Source organism: Varanus komodoensis, unplaced genomic scaffold (genome assembly GCF_004798865.1).
Source record: "Varanus komodoensis strain SLA01 unplaced genomic scaffold, ASM479886v1 scaffold78, whole genome shotgun sequence".
Taxonomy (NCBI): Eukaryota; Metazoa; Chordata; class Lepidosauria; order Squamata; family Varanidae; genus Varanus; species Varanus komodoensis.
In genome coordinates this window covers 1,353,175-1,364,310 of record NW_025336455.1, presented here as the reverse complement: position 1 = coordinate 1,364,310, position 11,136 = coordinate 1,353,175, and the positions used below count along the sequence as shown (strand labels likewise).

Below are 11,136 nucleotides of genomic sequence, written 5' to 3'. Positions count from 1 at the left end.
TCCGCGGGCGGCCCGGGGCTGCTGGGCCAAGTCCCCCCGAAGGCCGAGCGGGTCGCGGGGGGGGGGGGGCAGGTGGCGGGGGCGCTGGCCTGGCGACGCGCAGGGCCGGCTCTCCCGTGGGAAGGGGCCCGGGGGCTCCCGCCAGGAGCTCCGGTGCGCGCCGCGCCTGCCGTGCGAGGCGCCGCCGGGCGGGGGTTGCGCGCAGTTCTGGAGGCCCGGCTGGAGCGGCGCCCTCCCGCAGGCTGCGCGTGTCCGGCCAGCGGCGCGCCTCGCTCTGGGAACCCCTCCGCGGGCCCTTGCGGGGCCAGCTGGTCAAGGTGTCGCCTTACTGAGCTCGCTGGCCGGGGCCGCCAGATACTGGCCGCACGCCACGGGCTCCGGGGCAGCGGGAGGAATGCGGCCCCTGCAGAGGCCAGGCTTGGCTCTTGCACCTGGCGCGGGGCGGGGGGGGGGGGAGCTGCTCCCTGTGGGGGACAGAGACGCTTGCGGCGGCGCACGGCCCTCCCGGCCTCCGGGGGACCGAGCAGCCGGGGCTGTCAGGGGAGAGCGGAAGGCTTCTTCCATCGGAGGGCTGCCCCCTCCAAGGGAAAGGCCCCTAGTACGGCGGAGCCGAGCGGAGCCGAACAGCGGGCTCGACGTTGCACACCCGCAGACACCCAGGAGGCCTGGCCTGCCTCCCCCGGGATGGCCAGAAGTGCCGCATTTCGATTTCCATAGGTACCTGTGCAGGTCTGGCCTCTTCCCCCTGCCCCTCTCCAGCTGCCCCAGCAATGGCCGGAGAGATCCTCCAGGAGCTCTCCAGAGCAGCAGCTGGCGAAGAGAGGGGCCCCTCCTGCCCGTTGCCTGTGATCGCCGGAGAGGTTCAGTGTGTGGAGATGCCAGCCAAGCTCAAGGCCGTTTCACATGCGAGGTTCACCATGTGCTGCCTGGGAGTTCAGGGGCTGACCTGAGGACAGGGGGAGAACGGGATGGCCCGGGCGGAGTGGCAGCCCCGCTCAGGAGAAGGGGCTCGGCTGCCTCCTCCAGGGAGACTCGCCGCTCCTTCCCGCCTCGGATTCACTGTATGGAAGGACATCAGGCCCGTGGGAACCCACCGTGGCTTTTACTGGGAGGCCCACCAGTGGGATCCAGGTGGGGAGCGCGGCTCGGGGTGCAAGCACGCAGTTAGACCTGCTCAGGAGTGTCTTTCCAGTCCCTGAACTGAGCTGCCGTGTCCAAGCCCGCGCTTGGTTTTCGCAGCCTTTCTTTGTGAGAGGTGCCTGATTTGGGGTGGGGGAGCAGGGGCAGGCCCCGCTGCTGTTGATGCGCAAGCCCCCTTCCTGACCCCCCGCAGGTCGCCCGTGTCCACCTGTCCGAGGGGCCCACCTGGTCGGCCGAGGGGACCTCGTGGCACTCTCTCCCTTCCTTGAGAGGCAGGCTGTTAGCCTTGCTCCCGCAACAAGCCCCGGACACCAGATGCACTTCAGCCCCAAACCTGCCAGGAAGACTTACTTGCGTGGGAGTTCAAGGGTGAAAAGACGTCCCCCCACACACACACACTTCAGTTTTGTGATGATTGACAATTCAATACTGCCCAGTAGTGGAAGCTGTCTGTACTCAGGGGTCTCCCCCTGACTCAACTCTCATGATGGGTGTCTGGGGTTTGGGTGGTTGTTCGGGTTGGTCTTTAGGGCAAGTCCTATGCGCAGTCAGACAGACAGAAGTCCTACAGAGCGTCCCAGTTCTGAGCAGCCATCTTTTCCGAATGGCGAAATAGCACAGTTGGAAAGGGCCTTCAGGTCCAGAGCTGGAGTCGAGGTTAAACCAACTCGCTCGGAGGGCTGTCCAGCTGCCTCTGGAATGCCTCCAGGCTAGGAGAGCCCCCCACCTTCCCGGGTCGCCGGTTCCGCTGTCCTCCTGCTCCATCTGTCCGGAAGCTAGTATCATTTTCATTAAAAAAAACAAGTTCAGGATGGGAGCATGGGGAAAAGAGGGGAGTGAAGATGAGAGCAGCCACCGTCCAGGAGCCACCCAGGACCAGAGCTGGGCTCAGCACACTGCGTGGGCCTGGAAGTAAATATGGCAAAGCACCAGTTCACAGAAGGCTCTGGGCTTGCTCCCAAGGGGGGCTGCAGAGACCTGGGTGTAAAATAGTGTCGCTTAATCCATAACCACAGCTATGAGCCACCAGGACGGTGCCTTGACAAGCGAGCGGGCTCTCGAGTAGGATGCCTTCATTTCAGCAGGGCTGGTGCAGGAAAACCTCCGGGTGGATCGTGTCCTGAGTGTTTATACACATTCTTAGAGATGTTGGGAATGGAAGGGGGACTTCCCAGCAACAGACTCCAGACAGGTGCAGAGTCCGCGTGTGATGCGCAGAGTCCACACAGAAGAGGCCCCGATACACTGTGGAAGCACAGAAAGAGTACAGAACCTCTTCCTCAGGTCACTAAGCCTTGGTGACATTACTAATGTCAGTGCCTCTGGTCATGCACAGAGTGCCTTTTCTTCACCACTCAGCCAAGCTGTTGATACTGGTGCTCCCTGTGTACCAGTTTCCCTGGAGATGTGAGGGCGATTTCAGTGCTGCTCTGAGGTCTAACCTTGCTCTACCCATGAGGGAGCACAGCTGTGCCTCCCCTGTAATCCCACAGTGCCGTGGCGTTGGGGTTGCCACGCAGATGGGAGAGGGGGCTTCGCCAGGGCAGGAGAACACAGCCTCCTGCAAGAGGTGGAGGGCCATGAGCGAGCGGGGTGCTGGGGGCCTGGGCGGCACCGCCTCTGCCAGCTCCGCGGTCGCCCCCTCCTGCCCTCGCCCGGGGCGGCAGAGGGACCAAGTGAGAGGAGGACGACAGGAGCCCAGTCGTCGTTCCGCACCTTCTGCTCCGTGTGGTGCCTCCGTAGGTTAGCCGGAAAGGGACGAGGGAAAGGGGGCAGGAGAGCCCCCCACAGTTAAGTTCTCGGGTATCCACACCCAAAAGCTGCAGTCCAGCGAGAGACTGGATCTCTTGGGAAGGGCTCTCCTAGGCAAAGCCGGGGGCCCCCACTTGCCTCGAGCGCAGTCGCCCAGCCATCTCCACTTGAGCTTCTCGGCCGCCTGCGCACCGGCTCCCCGCTCCTCAGTCCGAGGACTGTCAAGGCGCTGGGGCAGGTCGGCAGGAAAGGGTGCTGGCTCGCTCTCACTGAAACGGACTTTTCTAAATGAAAAAATTAAAGTTCGTTTATGATGAACACATTGGATTATTCCTATCTGAGGGTCTGCTCTTTGCTAGAGGGAGAGAAGTTTTCTGGCTGCACTGAAACGAATGAGAATTTAAAAAATGCGGGTTTGGGACTGTTGAAGTGTGCAGTAAAGAGTGTGTGTGTGAGAGGGAGGGAGGGAGGGAGGATTACTTGCACAAGAATTTATCAAACTGTGGGGGCTTAAGCGCATGCAAGGAGCTCGGGGATCAGGCCAGCCCCGCCACCCCCCGCAAGCAACGCCTCAAGGACGGCCACGCGCAGAAGGGCGCGAGCTGAGCTCGCCTCGCCTCGGGGATCCTGCACACCCCCGAGACCCCTGAAGTCCCTGCGCTCGGCAGGGCCTGGGGCTCCGGCTGCACAGCAGCCCCCCCTTGCAGGGCGACTGCGGCCTCAGAGGGCCAAGTCTGCTGACTGCGGACAAGCCAGGCTTGCGGGGCCACGGGGGGCCAAGGTGAGAGTCCCCGATTTGGAGGGGGCTGTGCAGGGGCCTGGGCCGGATGTCGCGGGGCTGCCTGCACAGACCGACAAGCCTGCCAGTTCGGGTGTCCCGCGGGTGCCCTTGGAGGGTGGCATCTGGGGCAAAGGGGAGCTCAGGAGGGCAACTGGGTGGCAGCTCCCAGGTCAGGAGCTGTCAGTTAAGCCCCACAGAGTGCAATGCCACAGAAATGAATGGCCAGAAGGAACTGTCGTGGAGTGTCGGAGGAAGCCCATCTCTTTCCCTGGAGCCCTCGGCAGTTTGCAGAGGCCACTTGGCAGGCAAAAGCACAATCAGGTGCAGCTTCCTGGCTTGGATTTCACCTTAGAAACATAGGGAGAAAAGCAAGTCAGAAGGGTCCCCTGGGCCATCTAGTCTGACCCCCGGCTCCAGTCAGCTCTGCTCATGTAATCCCCCAAATGTGGCTGAAGCGTCTCCCAGGCATACTCACTTCCTGTGTCCAAGGGGTATTGGTTTTTGCATTAATATGAGCAACTGTTCAAATATGTAAAACTTCCCCCTCCCTGCCCACGGCCTGAAGTGGTGTAGTCCAGAAAGAGCTGCCTCGGCAGTCTGTTAAAGCCCTGACGTGACCGACCAACCGACCGCGTGGGACGACCTTGGAGTGGCTCCCTTGACATTCCGCTCTTCCGCTTCCTTCCTCTGGGCTGAGCGGACAGAGCCGGCAGGGGTGCTCAGAGCCCCCACAGGGCACACGCGCTGTGTGCCTGGACGCAGCTCCCACCGCAGTCCGTGGCGCTTGCCCCCATGACCGCGGGCGCAGAACCGCCACGGAAAGCCTGCTGCACACCCGGCCCACAAAAGGGCCCCGTCCGAGCAGTGCAGGAACCTGGCGGCAGCTCTGGAGCCACGTGGGAAATGCTGCCTGGAGAAGGGGAAGTCACCCCGAGCTGCCCGCAAGGGGCAGATCCTGTCGCCCTTTGAAGGGCATCGGTGACCCGCTCAGGTGAGCGCTGTGCTCCCCGCGGAGGACCACATGCCGCGCACGGCCCGGCGGGAGGAAAGGCTGCTGTGCACAGGCTGCTCGGCTGTTGCTCCCCGTTCAGGCTGGACCGGAGGCCTCGTCCGTGGCAGCCCGACACCTGTCCGGGGTGGGCCCAGCGGAGTGACCTGGCCATCCAGGGGCACGGAGGGGGCGGGGTTGCCCAGGGATCAAGCTCGGCTGGGGACTCTTTTGCAGGCGGACGCTGCAGGCCGTGGGGCGGGCAAAGAGGACCCCCCGGCCTGGGTGGGGACCTGCCAAACCTGAGGACTGCCGGGGCAGCAACGGCCTCAAGCACCTTCTCCACCAGATGCAACACCCACCTGAATGGCAGGCCAACCGGCACGGCTCCTCCTGGACCATCCCACCTGAGACTGAGCAGGGGGGACAGGGGCCTGCATACTTCCACGTTCCCCCATGTGTGTGTGTACCTGTGCGCATACACATACAAATACACCCCTCTCTTCATATGCAGAAGCCCGTAATGTGCACGGGCCTCGTCAGGAAGCAGCTGAAGCTGGCCCGGCTGCCAGAGAGATTCAAGGTCTGCGTTCGATGGCTGCAAATGCCAGCGAGGGCCTTTTGGCCAGTGCCATCTGGAAAGAATCTGAAAGCCTCTGGGGCCGAGTGTGCCAGGGGATGCTGAACGGCCGAGGAACGAGCAGGGCGTCTGCCGCAGAGTTGTCAGCAGTCCAGCGGCCCGTTTCCGTTACCTCCCGCCAGGTACCGTGCCTGGCACCCAGCGAGAAAGGGGAGGGAGCGTGGGGAGGGCTCGCCTGCACCCTGCCCAGACAGAAAGGCTGTTCCTCTGCCGCCACGGGGCACCTCCGCAGGGGGGGCGGGATGGCCAAGGAGGGCCCGGGAAGTGGCCAGCAGCACGCTCCCGGAGTAAGCAGCCCATCCGGGGGCGTTCCATGTCCGGCAGGTAACTGCCTTGGCTGCTGCAAGCGGAAGCGGATTCTTCCAAGTCCTTCGGGGAAAACACATCCAAAAGGACCGGTCCCCAGAGGCTTCCTGGGCTGCTGTTTTAAACCTGGGAGTCTCAAAGCACAGGGCTCTCCTTGATCTTTGCGGCTGTGATTAAGTAAGAGGCGAGGCGTGTCTGTGCCAGGGTGATTCGGCCACACACTTGGCTTCACCCAAAGGCGCCCACAGCCCGAGCTCCTTAACCAGGGCTGGCACGGAGCCCTCCCTTCCTCCCTTCTGCCAGGGACTGGACCGAAGGCTTTGGACCAAGCGAAGGCAATAATCTGCTACTGTGCAAGATCAGGGGAAGAGACTCCCTTGCCCTTCTCCGGGTACAGTTTGAGCGCCGTGGATCCGCGACAGAGGAGGTGACGCGTGATGCAGCCTGGGTCTTCCTTCAGGACTGCAAAGACGACGAAACTTCCTGCTCTTCTCATGTAATATACCTGCGCAGGGTCCCCCCGAACTGGCGGGCAGGAGATCCAGAGGAGGGGCAAGACGCCCCCTTCACCCGACACACCAGCCCCACACACGATGCAGCGATGGCTCCAGCCCAGAGCTCTTTAAAGGGACCGGGCAAACTCAGGAAGGGCAGGTCAATCAGCTGGGCGGCACCTCGCAGGTGCCCTCTTCAGGCACATCACACCTGAACGCCAGGTGCTGGGACGGCCAAGGGTGAGGCAGCTGTCCCAGCTTGGTGCTGCAGCACCGCTCCCACCGCCACGTACAGTCAGCATGTCTGGGGGGCGCCAGGTTGGGGAATGCCAGGAAGAGCCCCCAGGAGGGCTCTGCCTTCCTGCCCTGCTTGTGGTCTCTCGGAAGCAGAGCCCCGGGCTCGCTGAGCCCACTGTGCCCGATTCCCCCTGCCCTGCCGGCCAGCGTCATCCCACGGAGGGGCTTCCCAGTCTGGCTGCTGAAGCCCCCACCCCAAGACGGCGGGGAGCAAAGCAGCGCCAGGCAGCCCCCCGGAGCCGCTGGCCTTGCTCATGCCTCCGACGACGTTCTGGGGAAGAGAAGTTCTGGAGCGCGGAAAGTTCGCGCTCGCCCTCCCTCGCAGAGCTGCCTGGCCAGCACTCCCGGGAGCGTCGGCAGGCAGGGTGTTAAATCACAGAGATGAAGAAACGGAGAGGGGGAGATAAAAGCAGCCCAATCAAGTGGGTGTCTGCTAACGGCCCCCTTGCTGCTCCCCCACCCCCTGGAAGGGAGAGAAGTTGGGGAAGGAAGTGCCGAGTGCGGCAGATTGCTGCTCTCTCCCCAATCAATCTTTTATTAGCTCGTGGCGCTGAGGGGATGAGCTGGGCTGACTCGCCAGCTGGGGATGGGGGAAGTTTTGTTGCTTACCGTAAGCATGCCGGCTGCAGCCTGGTGTCCTGAGCAGTGGCCGGGGAGGAAGGATGCCGGGCCCGGCTTCAGGGCCGGCTTTTTAAGGACACAGAGTGGCTTCTCCCGGCCTAAAGGGGAAGCGGGGAGGACAAGCAGCCCAGTCAGGGTGCCCCTGCAACCAGGCCCAGCCGCCCGGAGCCTGCTCTCCACGGGGCTGTTCCACTCGGTGCCCACGTGTGCCACCCAGAGCCACATGGCTTTCCTGCTGTGGGTCGCACCAGAACACCACGTGCCCCACCGGACAGCTGGCCGAGGCGGTGCTTGCGCAGCCCTTCCCCGGGAACGGCACGGCCAGCAAAGGGGCCGAAGGACGGTGCCGCTCACACTGCCCCAGGGAGGAGAGTGCCGAGGCAGCCCTCACGCCCGCCGCACCCTCTCCCTTGAGGCACTCCCCCCCTCGGCAGCAGGCCCCCCAGGGCAGCCCCTCCTCGCCAGGAGGCTCCACAGAGCAGCGCACCCGCTCCCACTCGTGCTTCAGGAAGTATCCCCAGCCCAAAGATCCCAAGTCCCGACCTCTTTTTCAGACGAAGCATCAACCTGTTTTCCACCACACACGGGCTCTTCCGATTTCAGGGATCAAAAAATTCCAGCTGTTTCGCCAGCTGTGCTCCCTGCATCCCATGCAGGACACCCTCCTCAGCAGCCCGGGCGAAGGCCCTGCTCGTGCTGGTCCACACGGCAGGAAGCCACCAGGGCGAGGGCGAGGGCGAGCACGAACTGCGCAGGCCGGGCGCCTCTGCTCCCCACGGGAAAAGATGCGCCTTCCCAAGAGCCCGTCCGTGCACGTGGGCTCAGCCCCCACGCGAGAGCATCAAGAAACTCGCCTTCCTCAGGGAAGGATGTTAAGCGCTGCGGGAGAGGGGGCGCGAGGGGAGTGGGGGGGAGCCCGGAGTGGCCCGGAAGGCTGGCTGGCTACGGCCTCCTGCTCCACCCAGTGCCAATGCCGCAAAGAGCGAGGCGCGGCGTCCTGCACTGTCCCGAGGGGCCTTCCGTCCAGTCAGGCCGCGCGTAAAAAACCGGGCTGCGAGGAGGGTGGGAGGAAGCTTCCAGCAACGCCCTCCCCAAGGTTAAGATCGTCGCCAGCGTGTTCACCCGCATTGGGTAAGCCGTGGGATTCGGTGGGGGTCGCAAGGGGGCAGCGAGTGACCCCCTGTGCCTAGACCCAAAGCCCCTCGACTAGCTAAGGATCCGGAGAAACAAGACACTCTCGCAAGGTAGACTTGAATAATATACGTCCCATCTTTACAATGCGTCAGTGCTACAAATATAGACATTTCGTTTGTATCTGCATAATAAAACCACCCCGTCAGGTCTATTTTACAAATCATTCTGAGCCCCAAATCTGGCATTAACTATCAAAGACATCTTGTAAAGGGGGGGGGGGTTAACAAAGGGTTTTTTCCCAGAATGAAAAGCAAACCTTCCCCACCTCCCAGTGCCTCCAGCTTTCCTAAAAATGTAACCCCTCCAGACAGTCGGGGAAACCCCCCCCCCCCGCCCTGAAGGGCATCAGCCGGAGAGGCCGCTCCAAAAACCCCCCCCCCCCCGCAGCCCTGTGACTGGGGCCCGTCCACAATCACCCTGCTCCTGCGCCACAGAGAGCCGGATGCAGGGCCCCCAAGGGAGGCGTCTCTCAGGATCCGAGAGGCGCCCCGGGATTCCGTGCGATGCCGCAAGTGGCCGGCCCACAGCTGGGGACGGGGGCGCGGTAGCCAAGAGCCTCGCCAGGCGGAGCCCCGGGGCCTGTCGACCTCCGGCCCGCGATGCCAAGCCGCCGGCCACCGCGCGTCCCCCCGAGGCCGGCGGGCCACGGCTGGCCGGACTGGCAGAGATTCTGCCCACACCCCGGCAGAGGCCCACCGCTGAGCCGAAGGAGGAGCGCAAGGAGGCACGGAGGGGAGGCTGCTCGCCAGGAAAGCAGGCAGCCGGCCTCGTCGGTCGGTCGGTTGCTGGTCGCCCGCTCCTTGCGCAGAGGGAAGAGGTGAGGGAGGCCTTCGCCGTCGTAGTGCCTTCCTGAGGTAGTTGCCGAGCAGCCTCGGATCCCTGAGAGGGCCGACTGGAGCGCGCAGGCGGCGGGGGCCGCTCCGGGGAGGCCCCGTCACAGCCGCGGCTTGATCTGCAGTGGCTTCCCTGGCGAGGGGAGAGAGAGGACACGGTCAGCTTGCAGTACGTTTGGCCATCGCGCCGCTCCTTCCTCGGCCCCAGGCGGCTGGGTGGCCGGCGGTGCTCAGAGCCTCTGCGGGAGGGCCGTTTGGACTCCTGGCCATGGGGCTGGCAATTCCCCGGCACCCACCTCACAGGGCTGCTGTGTGGATAACATGGGAACAGATGAGGGGGAGTGGAGGGGAAAATACCAACTTCACCCCCAGCTCTCGGGAGGACAAAAAGGCAGCGGCATCAAGGTCGCTGGGAAAATCTCTCATTTTCAAATGGTGCTCCAGGGGGAAGGGCTGGAAAGCAAAGTGATCGAAAGTCCCCCCCACCGCCCCAAGAAAAGCAAACCTGGAATCATCTTTTCAGTGAATGGACGTTTTAAAAGCTTTCCTCTTTTCCAAATGGTCAGATTCCCAAGGACAACAAATGAAGCAGCCTCTCCCAACCTGCTCCCCCCCCGCACACACAAGCCCTGTTTGGCTGCAACTCTGCGCATCGCTGGATCGGGGCCGAGGCGCCAAAGGATGCCAGACTGCGCAAGGCTGGTCTCTTGTGTGGAAGCCACACACGTTTCCCTCCCCAAATGAGGCTGACGCCAACTCTGAATTGTACAGAATGAGGCGCTTTGTGTTCAGCACGTCCGCCGGTGTCGTGCGGGCCGGTGCCATGCGGGCATCCGCAAGAACCCATTCTTCCCTGGGTGTTTTTTCGGGGGGGGGGGGGGATTTTTGCTGTAATTCCAATGTTTACCATAGAGTGGTGCTGTGAGCTGTACAAAGATGCCACAAAACGAGTTTTTTCTGTACAATGGGAACAACTCGGGCTGGCACGGCAGGAGACAGGTGGCCACGTGGCTCATCCTCCCTGACCGAAACCGTTCTCTAAACACGGAAAAGCATCTGGACCATGTGGCTGCAACGCACGACTGGAAAACCATGTGGGGAATGCCGGAGCCAGAGAGATGGAGCCGCCCCGGGCTGCCCGTGCCCAGCGGGGCAGGCGGCCTGGCTCAGAGGCAGCATGTGCTGGGCAAGCGGAACGGGGAACGCCCCCCCCGCCCCCGGACAGAATCGTGTGCAAGTGTGGCCACGTGAGGCCACCTGACTACAGGAAGGAGGGCAGCGCATCCCCCCGCACGGCCTGAGCTGCCGCCTCCTGCCCATCCTCGAGCCAAGCGGCCTCATCCTGGTGCTGGCCCCTCAGCCGGAGATGGCGCTCCCTGGCTGGGCTCAAGATGGAGGGCTAGAAGCGCAGGGCCTGCTCCGGCCTCGAGGGGCCCAGCCAAGCTCTCCTGGGTCTCCTCCCCACTTCCGCCCCACACGGCCCACCCTGCACAGGCAGCCCACGCGCCTCCCTGCTCTGGCCTGCCTCCGCCCCACTAAGCACTCCAGACCCTCAGCAAATGCTTCTGCCTGCAGAACCAGGTGGGCCCGCCTGATTTCCAAGTGCCAGCTGGGGCTGCTTCCGCAGCGGGACATCCCAGGCCGCCCCACGCAGGTTGCGTGGCAGGAGGGGGGCGGGGGAGGGAGGGCTGGGCAAGGTCTCTGTCCTCCAGAGTCTCGCATTCCTGCGGGGTGGCAGAAGAAACCCGAGACCAAGACCGCCGGGCTGCAAGCGCACCCCCACGACATTGCGCAAGTGGAAATGGGCACTCGGCCCCTTGCGTCCACCTGCTTTGCACCGAGGGTCTCGGCGGGTGGTGAAGCCGTCCGCTGCACTCGCTTTCCTTTCCCCATTTCTCTCCCACCTGAGCGTCGAGGATTTCTATAATAAACTTTTCGCTAAAACTGTGTGCATCTTTGTACATGTTTCTCTCATGCACGCATACTTGTACACAATTTTGCCTAAGGCACATGTCCTTTGCCTTGTGCAATCTTGTTATGAACATTATTTCGAGTGCACACCAAAAAATGTGTGTTTCTGTACACATTTA

General features: G+C 63.1%; 1 protein-coding gene across 1 annotated transcript in view; it reads right to left on the bottom strand.

The window, feature by feature from the left end:
- Positions 1-8,595: 8,595 nt before the first annotated feature.
- The window catches only part of LOC123035272 (zinc finger CCCH domain-containing protein 3-like), a 111,104-nt gene continuing 108,563 nt past the window's right edge, over positions 8,596-11,136 (bottom strand). Inside the window, exon 9 of the mRNA XM_044453262.1 lies at positions 8,596-9,179. Coding sequence (XP_044309197.1) covers positions 9,148-9,179 — 32 coding nt within the window. The 3' untranslated portion in view covers positions 8,596-9,147. The remainder of the gene's footprint in view (positions 9,180-11,136) is intronic.